The sequence below is a fragment of the Solanum verrucosum genome, unplaced genomic scaffold, assembly GCF_900185275.1.
Source record: "Solanum verrucosum unplaced genomic scaffold, falcon-dt-bn FXZP01000031.1, whole genome shotgun sequence".
NCBI lineage: Eukaryota > Viridiplantae > Streptophyta > Magnoliopsida > Solanales > Solanaceae > Solanum > Solanum verrucosum.
Window position 1 is genome coordinate 1,261,292 of NW_026020194.1, and position 20,745 is coordinate 1,282,036.

A 20,745-nucleotide genomic window follows, 5' to 3' on the forward strand; every position below is an offset into this window, starting at 1 on the left:
CTTTAGAATATGCGTTCAATTTTAATTAAAACTCTACAAGACGTGTTTGATTTCAGTTAAAATAATTTAATTGATTGATAAAATAATATGTGGGTGCAAATCTATTGATTCCTAGATTTTCTCTCTCTTAAGATTTCTCCGTTATTGAAAAGTCATAGTACTATATTGAGTCTCAAACTAGGATGATAATCAATAAAAACAATTAACTCAAACAAAAAAGCTATTTTGAAAATTTTGGATCAAATGAATTTTTTGTATAATAAATTAATGAGTATTCAATTAAACATGGATCATGAAAATTGAAAAAGATAGACGTGTACAAATCCCATATTTATATAATCACCATTCGAGAAATGGGCTCCATTCAATTTTTATTTTTATTTTAAATTTTCCATTCAATATATGATATTCATCATCAACATATTAAATTTGCATGTGCACTGTAGGGCTATATTGAAATAACGGCTATATTGAAATAACACTCCCAATAACATTTATCTCACTTTAACGAATCATACTTTTATATGTTATCTCAAAATAAATTATTTCATTATATACATAAAATAATTAAACCTCAAACTAATTAAAATTATTATAGCTTATATGTCACGAAAAAAGGGTATCAAAGAGTCAAATCTGCGAAAGCTATGTACAACTATATTATTGTCATCAAATCTTCATAGCTGACAAAATTCCAATCTTCTTTACAGAGAAAATCCCCAAACCTTTATCTGTCATGGAGGTGGAAAACAGAGAAGTAGTTCTGATAACTGGCTGCTCAAATGGCGGAATAGGGCATGAGCTAGCTCGAGCTTTTGCTGCTAAGAATTGCCTGGTTGTAGCTACAGCTCGATCCCTTACATCCATGTCCGATTTCCAAAATGACCCACGATTCTTTCTTCAAGAACTTGATGTTTTATCTGAACAAAATATGGCCAATGTACTCACAAAAGTTCTTGACAAATTTGGGCGAATTGATGTTCTTGTTAATAACGCTGGTGTACAGTGTGTTGGGCCTCTTGCTGAACTCCCTTTATCTTCTATTCAACATACCTTCAATACCAATGTTTTTGGTATGCATCGTATTACTATTTAACTTTCAATATCCCTTTATGTTTCACCCTTGAAATTGTAGTTCAAGTGTTTGTTATTATGCCAATTGATCTTGGGGTGTGTGTGTTTATATGCTAATTTTGTTTATTGAAGTTCTTGATGGGTGATTTTTCTTGCTTTAAATTGATGAGAAGTGAGAACAATAAATGGTTAAACAGTGTGAACAACCAGCTTACATTCTCGTATTTTGATAGCTCAGGAGGCTGGTGGGGCATCCATGGGTAAGCTGAGCTCTTGGTTTTACTGGATTGATTTGGACCACAGAGCAATATGGTCCCCATGGTTTGGTTGGCAACTCACATGTGCGACGAATTCAGGATTTTCACTAAGGAGGTTCGAAAAATAAAAATATAGTGCCTAAGATTTGAATTTTGAACCCTCCAAACCACTTAGCCAATATCTAGGATGTGTTTGGTATGAAGGAAAGTGTTATCTTGAAAAATATTTTCTAGAAAATAAGTGGGTTTGTGTTCGGTAGGTAAGCAAAAATCATTATCCTAAAAACATTTGTATATAATTTAGGCAAATACTATAGGAGGTAGGAGTATGGATGATGGGATGATGTGTGTTTTGGAGCTATGGAGGGAAGGACATAGTTAATATGGAATGTCACAGAAGAGCTTGTTTTCCCTACTTTCATTAGGAAGTTCATTTTCCTTATTTTCAAGGAGCTATTTTTCTTAGAGAAAATGTTGTCCAAAATATTTGACCAATACATTTCCTTCCTACCGCGTTCAGGGAATTCAAAATTTATTTTTTTCAAAGCATTATTGGTTTACTACTTTGCAAGGAATGAAAAATGACTTTGTAACTAACCAAATACAAACTTTCGAAGCAACTGTCATTCTTTCCGCTCTACATAATTGGAATCAGTAATCTTTGTATTCACTTGAACCATTTGGTTGTGGCATGCTGAATAATTGAGTGTCTCGTTAACATCATTAGCTTGTTGTTGGTGTTGTTCTCACTAATTGTGTTGTATCTTTTAGTATTCCCTATTTCCTTGCTTCTAATATCCTCCTTCTGGAACTAGTAACATGAAGTCTCTCAATATAGAATTATGCACGATTCTTTTAGACACTTGTCTGTAATCTTCGACACTCTTTGTCATCCTGTTATGTGTTTTTAAAAAAATAAACCTGCATTTGAGACATTATCAGTTAAGTTGGAAATATCCAATGCACATTTAACATTTTCTTTGAATTGTCACAATTGTTGAGAAGTAAAGTCGGGAATGTTTAGTGTTGTTCATGCTAGAATTCTCTTCTATTGGGGAAAGTAAACACATTATTGGAACCTACCAAAAGGAAAAGTTTGTTTTCAATGTATGATGGTTGTAATAAATTAAAATTATGCTAAGAGAGTTAGAAGATGATTGAACTTCTTTAGAAAAAAAATATTGGCAAAATGATTGAACCTATACTACACATGGTTTATATTTCTGTATTCACATCCTACACTCTTTGTCCTGATAACAAGAAATCATTGCTTTTCCCAAATAACTAATTTTCCATCTTAGTCTGGTGGAGCTGGAATAAATGATTTTTTCTCTCATTTTCTTACTTCTTTTGTTTTATTATTTTCTTTTACTTTTCCCTGGCAGCAGTTTTATTCGCTTCTTTTTTTGTGTTTGTTTATGACATTGTTTTATATTTCCATAGGTCCCATAAGGTTAATTCAATCTGTTGTCCCGCACATGGCATCCAGGAAACAGGGGAAAATTGTCAATGTTGGAAGTTGTAGTGCTTTGTCTCCAGGTCCATGGGCAGGTGCTTATAGTTCATCCAAAGCTGCTGTACATTCATTTACTGATACCTTGAGGTACGTTTGTATGCAATGACTAACTTTGTTTTGGATGCTTATTCTTCGTTGAAGTGCTAGCAATTCTGTAAATAAATTTTACTAAACTGACTCTTAAACTTTACATTATTTATTGTGCCATTGTTATTTGCTTAATTTTTTTTATAAAATTTGTTTGGGTATTACCTGTTCTAATTTCACCTCTTTGAGACACTACATTCTTCGCCTTTGTTATTCTCTTATGATGAATGATTCAGCTTTTTACATAAGATGTACAGACAGCCGGAAAAGTTTCTTTGAACATGTCCACCTTCTCGCTCCAGTAGTGTTACCTTTACACCGGATAAGAAATCACCTGTTCAAACTTCATTTTTTAGATCAAATTAGCTTTCTGGCCTTGTTTTCCTCCTGTGATCAAATATTCCAACTTTGTAAGCATCTTTTTGTAATACCAATTAGTAGTCAATAAATCTTTCCTTGGAGTAGCTTTTAGAGAGCACACAGCTGAGCATATGTTTGGCTACATACTAAGTCATATAGTTCAAAATAGGAAGGATCAGTCTGGACTGTACACCTTAATCAGTACCAAGTTTGTGACAAAAGCAGGCACTGTTCGAATTTGTGGTGTACCATGTTGCAAGTTGATTAGGCTATTGTATCAAGTTCTTAAGTTTTCTAACTAAAACAAAAGATGAATTTCACTCTTGCCAAGTTGAATGTCCCATTTCCTTTTTGTTCTACTTCTATCCCAATAATGATTTTCAGTTTCCAAAGAAAAAGAGTTGATCTTACAACAAAATTTATGTATCACAAAATCTTACCTCTGGTTACTTTTGCAACTCTTTATACAAATTTCTCTTTAATAAATTTTTAACTAAAAAATATAAGTGTAACATGCTCTATCATCTATGATACATGGATTTGACTACTGGACATATCCGATACAGATGTCTTCAAGTATCTGCTATGGTTTCATGTAACTTATTATTACTTCTAAAAATATTTCGAAGACTTGGCACAAAGTAACCGACACCAGCATTTCAATACCAGTATGCCAAGGCAAATGAAGAATCCATGTAAATATAGCTTCACATCTTACCTCTTAGCTACAAAGTCTTCTCTTTTCAATTCTCTTCTTGTTGTACTTGCCGAGTCAAAATATGATATTCATTTTGGAACAGAAGAAGGTTATCTGTTGGCTTTTTCTCAAAAATCCTGCGACAGTTTTCTAGTGCATTCCTTCAGCTAAAAGATTTCTTTCTCATTCATTTGCTTGCTTTCTCCTCTACCATCTCCAGCTACCGCCTCCATCATTACCATTTTGGTTATCTGAAATTTCTTCTCTGTCTCAGATTGTCCATATGTTAAATTTTGGGAAAATCTTAGCTTAATTTGAAAATGAATGCAAATCTAGGAAAAAATAACTGTAAAAATCTTCTAGGTAAGAGAGGTTCACTCAATCAACCAGAGGGTGCTGGTAAATGGGATGCTTAATGATCTGCGCAGAGTGAGGGTTCTATGACCATACTCAAACCTTACCATTGTGAATCTCTATTCTCTAATTATGTGACAGTTAATGCGAAAAGGAAAAACAAGATCAAATTGAAAAAGTTATTGGGTAGATTAAGGTGTTCCAGCACAAAATAAGAATGCTCACTTATATAGCATCTACCTGTAAGGCCTCGTCAGCTTGAATACCCAATCCCAGGCAGTGATACTAGTATTATAGCTCTCAAAACTTAGGATGTCTATATATATCGCATCACAGATGTTACTGGCTGATGTACCTTACTGCAAGCCGGTGATTGAAGGATGCTAGTTGTTGGCTATGCTTCATTAATCACCAAGTTATTCTTTTTATACAAACTCTAGGTTGTAAGAGAAGATTAGGTGTTGAGCTTTTTTTTTTTTAATTTTTTTTTTTTGGATAAGTGAACCTGCAGCCGCTATCCTTTTGGGTGTGCACAGGTTAAACCTCGCTCTTGTGCAATAGCTTGCAAACCACAGAGTTGAGGTCAACTGCACTAGGCAAGCCCCGTGCAACAAGCTCAACCCAATAGGCCAACCTCCTGCTGTTACAGGCAAGGGGTTTGGAACTTGAGACCTCTATTATGGAAGTCTTAAATTAGGTGTTATGCTATTGAAAGACCTGTAATATGCTTTTGTGGTGATATGCTGGCTGATGTTCAGATGCTTGGGATTGTATCCTCTTCTAACAGATCATTTCTTCAACTAACTTATTATCATCCCCTATAGGTTAGATGGTAATAAAAGTCTTTATCATTTCCTGATGCCACAGCTGACAGACAACGTTGAGTTCATGTAATGCCTGTCAAAGCTGCTTTACTCCAATGACCAAAGCTTCTGTACGGATCAATTACTTCTACTAACTTACATTTTTCCTCATTGGAATGGCATATGTACGTTTTTATGTTGTAGTCCTTATTGCTCTACTATGCGCTATTTGTAGACTGGAACTTAGGCCATTTGGCATTGATGTCATCTCTGTTGTCCCTGGAGCTGTGACATCCCACATTGGAGACACTGCCATTGCCAATTACACTCAAATGCCAGAGTGGAAGTTGTACAAGAATTTTGAAGAATCAATCCGGGCACGAGCACAGTTCTCACAAGGCCCAAATTCAACTCCTGCAGAAGAATTTGCAAAGAGGACCGTGAACGCGGTGCTGAAGAAGAAACCTCCAGCTTGGTTTTCTATTGGCCATTTGTCTACTGTTACTGCAATCATGTACCATCTTCCAATTTTTATCAGAGACTTCATTGTCAGGAAAGGAATGAAGTGTTGATACTGCATTCTTAGATTTGTATCGTCATTTTAACTTCTCAGTGAGGTGTGGTTTCTGTCCCTTATAAGCAAATGTTTTTTCTTGGTTCTCCATTAAATAAAGAGTTGCATCAATGAAATATACGGTGCTCTCACAGGATTGTGAAAGAAATCGTGTTTCCTTCAAATGCAGCTCCTATATGTATTGACACTTATTTTGTTGTTGAATTCTTGATGGCAGGCAGGTTAAACTAGTTTTACCTTCAAATTATTCGTAATGCAGGGTGGACATCCACATGAATAATATATTTCATTTACATAATAAGAAAACAGAACCTCAGCCATCATTTTCATACTAGAATTCTTTTAAGCAATAGTCAAGTTCAGCCTTATGAACTCCGGAGCTGCTTGCTTCTCTCATTAGGTTAATGGAAAGCAATTCACACCGACATCAAAGTTTTTTTTTTTTGTTTTTTTTATCTCTCACTCGGTACCCAATAACTTGACTAATCTGAATTTGTGTCAGGGAGGGCCTATAAGAGTAGCACTTCCTATTAAGAACTTTTTTCATAACCAGGGTGGTTCAAAACCGAGATCTATGATTAAGGGAGGAGAAGTCTCATCCATTATACTCACATCTATGAGACTAAGGTAGCTAAATGACAATAATAATCCCATAAAGTGGAGTCTGTTGAAAGGAAAGGGGTGCACAGACCTTACTACTATTTTAGAAGTAGATATAGTTTTCGATAGATCCTTAACTCAAGAAAGATTAGTACAAAGCAGTATAAATAAAGAAATAACATAAATGGAGACAATCATGGCAAATTTCTAAACACATAGTATATGATAGCGATGAGTGTGGGGGGTAAGGGGTGGTGGGGATGGAGTGAAGATAAGGCATGTTGGAGGATGGAAAAGACGTAATACATGTAAAATGCCACTTGTTTTCCTAGAGAAAAACACATTTTTATTTTTTTTTCAAAAATTTTGAACTATCGAATATGAGAAAACTGAAAAAAGTTCTTCCATAACACACCCTTAGACTTAGCATTTCATAACTGACATTTGTACCGAAAACAGAAATGTGATGAAAACAAAGCTGGCTATTTCATTTACCAAGTTTATGGGAGACAGAAAAACCTAGTTCTTCTATCCTGTTTAACTAGTAATACAAAAATTCTCAGCAGCCATCATGCTAATGTTACATGTATGATGAAAAGGAAAAACAGAAAGAATCCCGAAGGAATCAACAATAACAACATCGGATGAAGACTATCATCATCGCAGAAATTTCTAAACTGTCTTGAAGATGGAAAAATAAACACTAATGGTAATCTATTACCTGCACTATCAGCTGCTCTTGCCCTGTATATAACACTATGCGTCGGTTCATGATTTGTCCAAAGAACCTCCTATTGTTCACATCTAGAAATTTGTTGTTTCTGATACCAACAAGTAATGGTCAGCTTGAAAAGAGTACTCCTCTCTCATTGTTGTGAATGATATGGTTGAGAATAGTACATCATTCCAGGAGGCTGGACAGGGGTGACAGGACGGAAATTAGGAGGGGGAGGAGGTTGTTGAGGTAATGGTGCTTGTAGCTGTTGTGCTACACCCTGCTGCATCATCGACAATGGTTGCTGTGTCATAGTCATATACGACGGAGGTGCTGGTGGAGGTGGTACAGATGGCAAGGCAGCAATACTCCCATAACTATAAGGGCTCATCATTCCTGCTGATGGCTGTAAATACTGCTGGGATGTTGGATTAGCAAGTGAATGATACTGACCCTGATGCACTGTGGGATGAGGAGCCAGCATGGACTGATAAGGGTTACTTGGGGGAGGATTATGTAACTGTGCTGACATTAAAGCATTTGAATCAGATAGAGCGTTTTCTGGTTGTGAAATGTAACTGTTGGTGGCCAGATATGATGAAGGTTTTGCAAGCCCAGCAGATTTTGCCGCCTCAGCAGCAAATGTAGAGAGGACGGACGACATGATATACTGAGAGGAGCTAGAAGCTGTAAGCTTGTCAGCTACCTCAGCTGCAATTGCTGCAGCTGTCTTCTTGCTTGTTTGTCCTGCTTTTCCATAGATGTCTGGTGTAGTTGTTGTACCCGAAGGCTTTCTTTCTCCCACATAATCTTCATCATCCAGATACTTTCGCATGTTGCTGGCTTCCCCCGCCTGTGCTTCCGCCACCTGAAAATCCAATAGATAAAATTAGTTTGTATTATTATAAACTTGGTGCTTTTGACTAAGAAATCACGCAACACACTTAAATATTTAGAATGCTCAGAAAGAAGAAGCAACATTCGGCTAAGGTCAGAACGATATACAAACCCATCCACTGTATTACCATTCCATGGTAGAGAACCATATCGTAAAGCAAGTCCAGACAGACTGCCAGTCAGTGTATCAGTATGACAACTCAGTGGCTTCAGCTGATAAAATTCACTTTCTATCAAAAATTCTATATATCTCAAGATTCGAGTATATCCAAATTTCCATCTTATCCACATGTCTTATGCCACTATGCGTCTAGAGTATCGCCGTGTGGACACAAGAAATGTCAATAACATCGATTTTCATACTATGTTCACACATCTCTCCCCAATTTCCAATTATTTGGGGAGGTGTTCGAGAAGCAGCATGGAACCCAACACCTCCCTTTCCCTCTCATTGTATCACATATTGAAGTCTTCCTTCACTCCAATTCTGTTTTCTACCGTCCAACAACACCAACATCCCACCCCATCCGCAAACTCAAAAAAGGGACAAGGATAAAGCATATAACTAATAGCAGTGTAAGAAAACAAAGTAATAAGCTTAAAATTAATGAGTGAGAAAAAAACCTGTATCTGAGTCCGAACGCTCTCTAGTTCAGATTCCTGACAAAATTAAGAGACAATGAGATGGACGATAAGTACAGTACCATATATGCCAAAAGAATAGGAAGATTGAAAAGATGCATTTATTACTTACCTGTTCAATTAATGCTTCCCTTAACTGTGAAACAAGGGTCAATCTATTGGTCTCAACAACTTTTAGTTTCTCAATGGATTGTTTCAACATCCTTTCTTCCTCCTCCAGTTCTTTGGACAAGGTTTTTCGTTTTGGATGTTTTGCTGCAACACAAGATAATATGCTCTTAATTCCCAATTGTAATTTATAAGTAACAAAGTTTGGGAAAAAGGACCATAAAGAGATGTCTAATCTATCATTCTGTCAAGATCTCAGCCGTGTAATTCTATTAATCTCATTGGTGTTCGGGCCAACTTGCCTATACAGCAGGAAAGTACAGGTTTCTATGGTATCCGGTCCAAAAGGCTGGGGCAGATAGGTGCCAACCAAGTATGCCAGCTGGTATTCGAACCCGAATTCTCCATGCTGTTACACCCATTACCTCAAACACCAGATCCCCCAGGAGGCATGATTTTATTCCTTTTTATCTGTAAAAGTAATGCAAAAATGATATTTTTTTCACTCTCTTGGATTGAGAATCAACCATTGTTCTTTCAATTATTGAATATCACTAAATCACAGGCTTCAGTATATCTTCATCATCCACCCTTTTTATAGATATTGAGGTGTACTAAGCTCATTGTCAACATAATGAGCAGTCCATGCAGACGTGTTAATTTTGCATTCCAATAGAGAACTAGATTACCTCTTGCAAGGGCCATGTCAACATCCTTTTCCATCTTTCGCACATGGTGAACAGCAGACTTGCATTTGCTCATTTCTTCATCTTCAGTAGAATGCTCACTGACTACCAAGTGCAATGCTGACACTATTTTTTCAGCTGTTCCTCCAACGGTCAATTTCTGGTTACAAAGCAGTGTTAAGAACAAGAAGTAATACTGAAAGCAAGATAAAGCAATTAAGTAATCAGTGGATACAAACAAAAGTGCTTTATGAGGAACATGTCACCGTTTTTGGACCGATGCTCACCGTTCTTATGGACCGCGTGTCTCTTTTAACTATTCTGACAGAACGACTTCGCTTTCTTCCAAACTCCAGTGGTGGTGGCAGCTCTTCTCCAAGCATTATATCTTTTAGGCTCTGTGTTCGAGATCCAAAAACCTTCCTTTCTTCCCATATTTTAACCTACAAACCATTTAAGCAAGAGTGTCAAACTACTATATCTTCTTTTTTTTTACCGAAACAGACAGTTAAACTATCTCAATAATTTCCGAGCAACAGGTTGATCAGACACTGAAAAACAAGAGTAAAAGTAGGCTGAAATTTTGCCTTTTGTGCTGTGCCCTGTCCCTACATAAGCTAGGGTATGGGGGTCAAAAGTTCAGAAGCAAAATGGCAAGAAGCATACCAATCTGGAAACTACATTATTTCCATGTTCATCGCCTTTTCCGACAATCTCCTTAAGTGCTGAAGGAAGAACCTTCCAAAACTCGGTGACAAACTCATTTCCTTTACGCTTGCTGTTTTGCAGGATGTCATTGGCAAGGTACAGTAAAGGGACTTTCTTAGTCATTTCGGAACTGTGGAACTGTTTACCCCATGTTGTAACAACCAGCTCTGCTTTATCTTGGTGGAAAATGCACCAATGGGACAATGCTGCATTAAAAACCAAGACAAACAATGTTAAAGTTAAAAATGTATGAATTGGGATGCAAAGTACCAAATAGAGAAGCAAAAGAAATGTTCCCCAAGTATCACTCCAAGTGATGATCTTATAAGGTTCACAGCCAATATGCAACTAAGGATTTATAAATGGAAGCAAAATGAAAACAGAAAAGCCACAAGATGGTAGAGAACAAGACAAAAGGGAGACATTATCTGGTATGTACTAACACATGTGAATGGAAAGATAAGCCCTTTTGGTTTAGTTTGCTAGTTGTGCATTCCACAAATGAGAGCAAGAAGAGTTCAAACTGCAAGTGAGAAGGCTTGAACTTCATATGTAAGCCCCAAAATTTAAATATACATAGCAATCATCAGTATGGACAAATTTACTACTCCCTCCGCCCCGATTTATGTGGTAGTGTTTGATTGGGCACGTAGTTTAATAAAAAGAGAATTACTTTTAAAACTCATGGTCTAAAACAAGACAGACATTTGTGTGGCTATAAATCATATCATTAGGTAAAATGAGAAGTTTAAAGATAAATTGTTACAAAATAAGAAAGCGTGACATTCTTTTTCTGGGATAGGCTAAAGAAGTATGTCATATAAATTTGGATAGGAGGAGTAAAAGATTAGCTCCATTTGTTTGTAAGTTAAAAGTAGGTTTGAAGACCCAACCTTCTACTTTAATCTGTGGACCTCAGATAGGAGAAATGCAATCTTATTCTAACAAGATGGAGTGGGAGAGAGGAATGAATTGTTTTTCTTTATATGGAGGGGAGGTGGGAATCAGTTAATTTGTAAAGGCAAGATGAGATTTGGTATGAAAAGTAACAAGCAGTTACCCCTAAGAGTTAAGAAATACAATGAAAACTTCCCTAAAAGATTAAATGAGATAACTTAAATTTGCAAATGCCAAAATACCATAAAGTACATAGAAGTACTTGATGTATGTATACAGAGAATGCACCTAGATCGCCAAAAGTAGGGTTCAAGGCTATGTATAACGATAATGACCAAAAAAGAAACAGTTTATAACAGTCTATTTCAAAAAAAAGAAACAGTTTATAAGGACAGTCACCACTCTTTTCTTTTTGATAATGGTGGTATCCAAGTTAACTTGTTCACACCTTGACAATTCCTAATTAAACATCATTCAGATTCTACCAAGTCTTGAGTTTTCATTTATACACGTCCAAACTATATCAACAAATGATACAGAAACAAGTATCTTCTTAGCAACACTTTGGTTAATGCTCTAAAATGTGGAGCTTGTCAAGAACAAAATACAAGCTGAAGCAAAATCTCAGCATGATTGAAGTAAATGAAGCACACATCAACGTCAGTTAGGTAAAGCAAATGTCACTGATCTCAATGGACACTGGCAAACATGAGATGTATGTATGCAGCACCAGCATTACTTCTTTCTAGATCAAACATAGAGAACGAAAGGGCAGGAATTTTCCATCTTCACCTTTTCTCCTAAAACATACATCCTCAGTGCTAAATTGGTATCTTAATTACTTCTTCAAAGTTAAACTAAAGGATATTTGAGTAACAATTTTCCAAAAAATAAATAAATCATTCTTATGGAATTAAACATATTCAACTTGTAGTAGGTCTTTATTGTTTAGGTCTACATTATCTAAATCCAATTGAACTCCACAAACTGGCCAAGTTGATTCTCAATATGAAAAAATAAGACAATCAAGTAAATTTAGTATACATTTACAAGTAAACACACAAATCAAATACCATCTGTGAAACTAATAAGATTAGTAGATCAAAAACTAATCTAAACAGGGAAGATTGATAGACCATCTATCCCTATACAAAATTCTGTATGAACCACTACAAGTACTAGTCAGATTCAACTGGAGGTACAAGTCCTTACTCAATTCTGTCAATTCACAATGAAACAACTACCAAGATCTAAAAGAGACATCAGAAACTGAGTTCCAACAAACATTTCCATTAATGGGGTAAACATAGCAAATTCAAAAAAAAGAAAGAAAAAAAAAAAAAAAAGATTCTTACTTTCAATGCACTGCTGAGTGGTGTTAAGCTTTGAAAGCTTGTCTGCAAGAGTCTGCTCATTCAAAACACTATTCATCCTACCTTCCCTCTTCACCAAAAAAGTTGATGAAATCAATTCAGAACCTAAAAACAACAACAAACCAAGAAAAACAACTGATGGAAACAAAGAATTCGAACAAAGTTTCAATCTTTAATCCAAGAAATCAAAAGGGGTTATCCTAAAACCATCCAATTGAGCAAATGCTGATTCAAAACTGAAAACAAATGCTCAAAATTTTGGTAAATTCCATTTGAACAAGTAAAGAAAAACCCTAGAAACAACCCCCAAAACTAATAAAGTTTTGAACTTTCAATCAAAAACCACAAATCAAGATTAGCAAATCTCAAGAATGACACAAAGCCAAGAATGGGGCTTTGTTTCAAGAAAGTTTAGAATTGGGGAACCCCATCACGAAAAAAGACTGAAAAAAACCCCAAAGAAGAGATTTTTGGGCGTTGTGATACAGAGTGAATGAACAAAACAAAACGTATATATAAGAAGAGAAAGGAGGGAAGAAAGACAAAGTGATTCTTAATTTTTCTTATTTTGACCTTTTCTGGATTTCAGCAATCTATTTGTATAAATATTCACATTTTTAGCCTTCTAGCAGTCTACATGATTTTTCTGCTATGTTAATTGTCTTGCCATCTATTTTCTTTCTTTTTTTATTATTTTTCTTTAAATGGATTTTCTTTTTTTCATATATTATTGTGCACGTATTGGAAAAAATCGTTATTTTAGGACAAAAAATTAGGATAAAATCATTTTTATGTAGTATTGTATTGATTATTTGATTTTATTGTACAAATATTTACAGAATAAATAAATATCAAAAGTGAAAGCGTTTGTTAAGAAATTATGTAGAGAAATATGGTACAAATATAATGTATTTTATAATTTATATAAATCACACTAGATAAAAGAAAATCTAGAGAAATAAGAGCTAAAATGAGGGGATTGTTTGATGTTGATACTTGATATTATCAAATTGAGAAATTAGATGAGTAATTGTATTATTTTTTAAAGAATATTCATCTGTAGACTATTTTATTGCTTAGAAAAAATAAATCAGTACCCGACTTATTGAGGTGGACCAAACAAAATAAAAATTGTAAACTCTAAAAAATTCTATCATTTGAATTAATTACAAAATTTTATTTTTTCCTTCTCTCTTTTAATATCTAGATACATCACTCCATATCTATCATATATTATAATTTGGTTTGTATACAATGTATCTGGTACAAATGTTATTGTTGATACATAACTCCAATTATTTCAAACCTAAATCAGTATGAATCTGGTTTTATAGTTATGTATCTGAATTCTGATACATAACTTATATATCTGATACATAACTTATGTATCGTTTGTTGTGTATCGGGCAAAGAAACAATGTTTTCATGAGTTCTGAAATTATTATAATTTAAAAAAAATTCGAGATAGAATGTAACTAGCGCCCAAATTATTGAGGTTTTTGCATATTATACACACACAAAAAAAAACTATGCCAAACAATACCTAAGGACCTCTAGGATAGCCATATATAGTCTCAAGTTTTATACTACTTGAGTACCTTAGGAATTTTTTTCATGGTTGCTTTTGTCAGGCCTTTTATATTCTTTTCTTATATGGTTTATTATTACATCCCCATTGGGAGACTGCATTTGTATCCATACAGTATATTTGTGTGTTAATTCTCTTAGCTTTTCTTTGTATGTTATGTGACATACATAGTTGATCAAGCCTATTTTTTAGGAAACTTATTCTTTGACCAGTCAAATTTTGAGAAATAAATTTTTTCTTTTGCAAGGTTAATTAAATGTTTTTATTTGGAATAAAATATCCATCAAATAAACAATTTTTGTTTAGCTCTTTATAGTTTATTACCATTCGAGCTTTTCCTCTTTTTATTTCAGCATGGTTTCTTACCATAAATGCTGGGCTACTATGAGGACTTTTACTCATTCTTATTAATTTTAAGTTGAGTAATTCTTTAATTTGAATTTTAAATTCAATCTTATCCTCTTCATTGTAGAACATAGGTCTAACTCTGATGATTATACTGGGGTCTTTTAGAGTTAAAGTTGCTCTTTCATGATTTTGTTCCCATTTTTCTAATGGATTTTCTCCATAAGTTTTTTGCAAATTTTCTTTAATCTTTTCCAGATTAAGGCATTTACAAGAGATTTTTCTTAGATTTTCTAAGTATTTTCTTTTAAAATTTTCATTATCTTTTTCAAGATTATAAGGATTTTGTTTTCTTGGGACTTTTATGAAATGTCCACAAGGAGTTTTAAGGCTTATCATATATAGTGTCTGGTGATAATCATGAAAATGTTGTAGAAAATCATTTTCTAATAATAAATCTGTTTCCAATTTATCATAAGCAAATAATTTATTTATAGAAACAATTTTTGATCCTAAAATTATTTTTACTTTTTCTTTAGACTTTGAAAGTCTTTCTTTATTCCCTGTAATTTCAATCATTGATATCACTACAAAAGGAACCCCAATTACCAACAAAAAAATTCGTTGGTAAATTGATCAAATTGGTTGGCAAATTGAGTTACCAACCAAATGCCAACTTATATTAATCCGTTGCTAAAAGGCTCGTCAGTAAATATTATCAACCGATTTTAATTTGTTGGTAAACTTACCAACCAAAAATCAATTAGTAAACACCTAAAGATGTTGTTACAAAATTTTGAAACATTGCCTTGAAATTTCCGTTGGTAAATTTACCAACTAATTTTTGGTTAGTATATCGTTAGTGATTTTACTAACGAATTGAAAAGGAGTTAGTAAAAAAAATTTCTTCATTATTCGATTTCGTTGGTAGTTGGTTGGCAATTTTAGTAACAAAAAAATTATGTTGGTAATTTACCAATAAATTTTAAATACTCTTTTGTTTTGGTTTCCCATCCGGTGTCCGATACCCACATTGGAGTCTGACTAAATCCGGATTCACGCTGGGAAGTCCCACATTGGGGGGTAAAGCGCTACCTAACAAATTAAAGGCGACAACGTACCCAAGGGGAATTGAACCTGAGACCTCTTGGTTAAGGATGAAAGAGTACTTAGCACTCCACCACAACCCTTGTTGGTAATAAATTTTAAATACGTTAGTATGATTATTTATTTTTCTAATAAATTTACTAATTGATTGTTAGTTTGTTGGTAATATATCATTCAAGTTCAATGTTAGGTTAGTAATTGATTGACAATATGTTCAAAATATTATTAACTAAATGATTATTCAATAGTAGAATATTTATTAATTTATTGCATTTAAAAATCTAAGAGCACGAATATAAATTCAAAAATATTAATATCAATTTTATAAATCATATTTGAATGAAACAATGCAAAATCTATGATAACAAGTTAAATTAATCTCAATATGACACATATCATTATATCAAAAAATTTAATTTGAGCACGTTTACCAAAAATATTGACCAAATCTAAATTTTGGCCAAAACTTAAAAGTTAAAATGCCTTACAACACAAACTGAAAATGAAAGCCTCAAAACCTGAACCAACCATCCTATTAGATATAAAAATGACCTTCTGAAGCTAATCGCTCATGGAATTCTCATCAGAGCACGTTTACGAAAAATGTTAAGCAAAGTCAAATTTTGGTCAAAAGTTAAAAGTTAAAACGCCTAACGGTACAAACTGAATATGAAAACCTCAAAATCCAAACAAACCATCCTATAAGACGAAAATTATCTTCCAGAGCAAACCGCGCTGACGAAATTCAAATTTGAGCATATTTCCCAAAAGAATTGACCTAATTCAAATTTTAGCCAAAAGTTAAAACGCTTAACGACACAAACTAAAAATAAGTCTCAAAACCCGAACCAACCATCCTATGAGACCAAAACTGAACTTATATGGCTAACCGCGGTGACAAAATTTCAATTCGAGCACGATTACCAAAAATATTGACTAAAGTGAAATTTTGGTCAAAACTTAAAAGTTAAAATGCCTAACGGCACAAACTAAAAACGGAAGCCTCAAAACCCGAACCCTCTATCTTATTACATCAAAAATGACCTTCCGCATCTAACTGTACTTGCAAAATTCTCATCTAAGCACGTTTATCAAATATATTGACCAAAGTTAAATTTTGGCCAAAATTTATAAGTTAAAACACCTAACGGCACACACTAAAAATGAAAGCCTCAAAACCTGAACCAACCACTCTATTAGATAAAAAATGACCTTTGGAGTTAATTACGCTGACGGAATTCTCATCTGAGCACGTTCACAAAAATATTGACCAAAGTCAAATTTTGGCAAAAACATGAGATTTAAAACACCTAACGGCACAAACAAAAAACGGAAGCCTCAAAGCTTGAACTAGCATTCCTGTTAGATAAAAAATAACCTTTCGAAGCTAATGACACTTAAAGAGTTCTTATCTGAGCACGTTTACCAAAAATATTGACCAAAGTCAAGTTTTGGCTATAAGTTAAAACACCTAACGATACAAACTGAATATGAAAACCTCAACACTAGACGTTGATTTACCAAAAAATTTAACTTCAATTGGTAAATTTACCAACTATTCAAATATAAGTTAGTAGTTAATAATTTACCAATAAATTTTATCACAGTTGGTAGTAATTACTATTCAACTAAACATTCATATGTAATATTACCAACTAATAATTAATATGTTGGTAAATTTTACCAATGGATTAATGATCGGTTGGTATATTACCAACTATTTTAATGATGTTAGTAATTTGCTAACTACAATCTTTATTCGTCAGCAAAATTTCCAACTAATTGGATATTTGTTGCAAGTTTACCAACAAATTACATTTCGTTACTAATTTACCAACACATTTATATTTGGTTGGTAAATTTAGCAACACAATCTTGCCGTTGGAAAATGTTTGGTTAGTTATTCATTGGTAATATGTTAATAAATTATATAAACAATTTTTTTGTCATATTTACCAACTGATATATACTTCGTTGGTAATATTACCAACAAAAGGTGTGCGTTAGTAATATTTCAGTTGGTAATCCATTGATAGAATGTTGCTAAATTTGTCACCATTTTTTCTCGTCGTATTTATCAACTAAAATACTTAGTTAGTAAGATTTTGGTTAGTAATATGTTAGAATTCTGTTGTTAAGTTTTAAAATATAATTCAGTTAGAAATATGTTGGTAATTTGTTAGTAGAATACTAACCAACTTAAGTTGTTAGTAAAATAAGTTGGTAATTTGGGGTTTTTTTGTAGTGTATATTATTTTTGTTTATTTCCCAATCTTTTATTAAAAAAGATTTTGATAGATTTGCTTCAGATCCATTGTCTATTTGACAACATGTTGTTAGTTTTGTATCATAAAATGTTATTTCTATGAAAACTGATACTTTAAAGATTGTTTCCTTAGGCATTTTATATTTTTGATATGAAACAAGTTTCACCTTTATATAGCATTTATATGCCATTTTTTCCTATACTATAATCTTCTAATTTATTTAGGAAAAGGTTTCCTAATATTAAATCTTGATCACTTTCATGATTTGTAATATAACAATGGACTGTTATTCTTATAGTATCTAGTTGTATAGGTAAATCTACCATATTTTTACAACTAAAGCTATTTCCTTCGAAGGTTTTATAAGTGTAATGTTTTCCTTCGTAAATTGATATTCCTTCTAGTAGAATTTCTTTTATATGGTTAGCTGTTGCACCAGTCTGTATTAAGATTTCCTGATTTTTCCATTCAATTCCATTGAAGATTCTTCCTTTTATCTTGGTGATATTTGAAATTTCTAAGTTTTTTACAGAATATCTGTTAGATATGCTTTTTCTAATAGAATTCCTTTTGTAATCTATTGAAAGTCTAGGGTTACTAGTACTTCCTATTTCCTGAGTTTTTCCAAACTGAATTTCATATTCATCTGGAATTTGTGCTTGCTGAATTTCTGCTTCAACAATTCTTGCAATTCTTGCACACTCTTGATCTATTTCAATCATTTCTTTGTTTTTATATACTTTACCATAGTTAGAATTTGTAACTGTGTACAAGGCTTGGTAATATATACTCATTATATGATTACCTGGTTTGAATAGATCATTTCTTTTGATCTGAAAGTGTAAACTCAGTGCGTCATTGAAATCCGCATCTTTGAGTGAGATACAATATCTTGGGTAATATGTGAAAAGGGAGCTTTGTGTATGCTAGATTTCCTTCTACTATACCAAGATTTCCTTCTCTTGCATTAATAAATCTTTCGTCTGATAGATTTATTACTATTGGACAATTAATTCCTTCTTTGAAAGTCGATTTGACTAATATTTGGATTCCTCCTAGATGAACATAATTCATCTTTTTTCTTTTTCTTTCCGGAATTTTCCTAAGAATCTGATCAATCATAGGCTTTGTTAACAGGTTTAGTTTATGTTTTCCTGTTGTTTGGGTAATTTCTATTACCTTTTCTATTTCTTGATATTCATGATAGGAAATTTTATCTCTTGCAAACATTCTTTGCATTCTGCTTAGAAGATTATCTTCTATTTTAAGGTTTAGTTTTAATCCTTGGATTTTTCTGAGTGTTTCTCCATCAAAGGTGGCTTTTAAAGCATATCCTCGATGATCTTCTTCAGTTTCTAGGATTTGAACTGAATCTTCCCTTTCTTGAATTTCTTTATTCATCAGATTCTTCTGAACTGGTTGAGTATTCTTCATAAATTTCTTCGAAGAAATCATCATTATTAATTGATTTTATTGATTCGAGATCAGAATCAATTTCTATTCTATCAATTTTTGAGATTTTTACTCTTCTTTTGTTACATTCGTAACTTTTATGGCCTTCTTCTCCACAATTGTAACACTTGCATTTATCTGCGGGTTTTGTTTTTATAAATTCTTTCTTCTTTTTATAATATTTTTTTCTAGGTACATAATCTTTTCTAGAAAAATTCTTTCTTTTCATTAAACTCTTTTTAAGTTTTCTTTTCTTATATGGTTTATTATTGCATCCCCATTGGGAGGCTGCATTTGTATCCATACAGTATATTTGTGTGTTAATTCTCTTAGCTTTTCTTTGTATGTTATGTGACATACATAGTTGACCAAGTCTATTTTTTAGGAAACTTATTCTTTGACCTAGAGTGTCTCCTATTTTATTTTCTTTTTCGTATTCTTCTCTGAAGTATTTGGCCCAAAAGCCTGGCAATTTTTGATAATATTTTTCAAGATATGGTATCATTTCTTTACCACTATCAAAGATTTTATAATAATATTCCTCGAATTCACAAGTGTATTCCTGAATATAACTCATTTTACAAATTTGTAATTTTTCTAACTGCTCTTGCAATTATTCTTATTCTTTCTCTGTTAGCTGTGGGACTTCCTTGTCCACCAAAGAATTCATTAGCAACATATTGCTAATATATATAATAAGACTTGGACTTAATTACCGTGATAGTGTGTGTTGATTTACTATGTGAAGGAGAAATTCATTTTTTGATGTATAAAAAAAAAATACTCTATCGCGATAATTAGGTCACAAGTCTTATTATATTGAAATCTGAATGGACATACAATAATACTTGTGTTAAAATTTTATACTCAATAGATAAGTTAAGAAATATTCTAATGGAGAAATACGTTCTTAGATTCTTTTTTATATGGTTGCTAAAAATATGAAGACTATAAAAACAATGATAAATATGGTTGGAATATGCCAAAAAAATTTACTCTATTGCGATAATTAGATCGCAAGTCGTTCTATATGATACTTTTGTTAATTTTTTAATCTCAACAAATATAAATTAGGAAATATTATAATTGATGGGAAATACATTGTCATTTTAAGATGTATGCAAAAAAAAATTACTCTATCATGATGATTAGATCGCAATTGTCTCACTATATTAAAATTTGAATGGACATACAATTATACTTGTGTTATATTCAACAGATAAATTAGGAAATATTATCACTGAGGCATACGTTATATATATATATATATATATATATATATAATTAAAATAATCTCACTCTTTGTAAAATAAATAAATAAATAATGATGGTATGAAATACTCGTTGGGGTAAGTGAGGAAATTGAAAAAAGTCGAATATAAAGGAAATATACACATACATACATGAAATGTTGCATGTGTATTTTTACGTAGTATTGACTCTTTTATATATCTACTTCGACTTTTAATTTATAAATATAATCTTTTAATTTATACCTTCTTAGTTAGTCTTTTACATGTGTAATTGATCATATTTTGAATTAATCTTTTAAAAAAAAAACATTGATGATGGTATGAAATAATTGTTGGGGTAAGTGAAGAAATTGAAAAAAAAAAGTCGAATATAAAGGATATATAC

General features: G+C 32.8%; 2 protein-coding genes across 2 annotated transcripts; one reads left to right on the forward strand and one right to left on the reverse strand.

The window, feature by feature from the left end:
- Positions 1 to 663: 663 nt before the first annotated feature.
- On the forward strand, positions 664 to 5,743 carry LOC125829510 (short-chain dehydrogenase ptmH-like). The gene is made up of 3 exons (XM_049508731.1): positions 664 to 1,073; positions 2,775 to 2,934; positions 5,384 to 5,743. The coding sequence occupies exons 1-3, from the start codon at positions 737 to 739 to the stop codon at positions 5,718 to 5,720; spliced, it is 834 nt and encodes a 277-aa protein (XP_049364688.1). The 5' UTR covers positions 664 to 736; the 3' UTR covers positions 5,721 to 5,743.
- Positions 5,744 to 6,789: 1,046 nt separating this feature from the next.
- LOC125829477 (uncharacterized) lies at positions 6,790 to 12,903 on the reverse strand. Its single transcript, XM_049508691.1, has 7 exons — positions 12,331 to 12,903; positions 10,037 to 10,284; positions 9,658 to 9,813; positions 9,374 to 9,530; positions 8,689 to 8,831; positions 8,559 to 8,594; positions 6,790 to 7,905 (listed from the first exon to the last, which is right to left on the reverse strand). The coding sequence occupies exons 1-7, from the start codon at positions 12,404 to 12,406 to the stop codon at positions 7,189 to 7,191; spliced, it is 1,533 nt and encodes a 510-aa protein (XP_049364648.1). The 5' UTR covers positions 12,407 to 12,903; the 3' UTR covers positions 6,790 to 7,188.
- Positions 12,904 to 20,745: the final 7,842 nt, after the last annotated feature.

Excerpts from the sequence above, each read along its gene's own strand:
- LOC125829510 (XM_049508731.1), top strand. The coding sequence starts at position 737 with ATGGAGGTGGAAAACAGAGAAGTAGTTCTGATAACTGGCTGCTCAAAT. Across the intron at positions 1,074-2,774 it reads CTTCAATACCAATGTTTTTG|GTCCCATAAGGTTAATTCAA; the intron begins GTATGCATCGTA and ends ATATTTCCATAG. Across the intron at positions 2,935-5,383 it reads TCATTTACTGATACCTTGAG|ACTGGAACTTAGGCCATTTG; the intron begins GTACGTTTGTAT and ends CGCTATTTGTAG.
- LOC125829477 (XM_049508691.1), bottom strand. The coding sequence starts at position 12,406 with ATGAATAGTGTTTTGAATGAGCAGACTCTTGCAGACAAGCTTTCAAAG. Across the intron at positions 10,285-12,330 it reads CACTCAGCAGTGCATTGAAA|CATTGTCCCATTGGTGCATT; the intron begins GTAAGAATCTTT and ends TTTTTAATGCAG. Across the intron at positions 9,531-9,657 it reads ACACGCGGTCCATAAGAACG|AAATTGACCGTTGGAGGAAC; the intron begins GTGAGCATCGGT and ends CTTTGTAACCAG.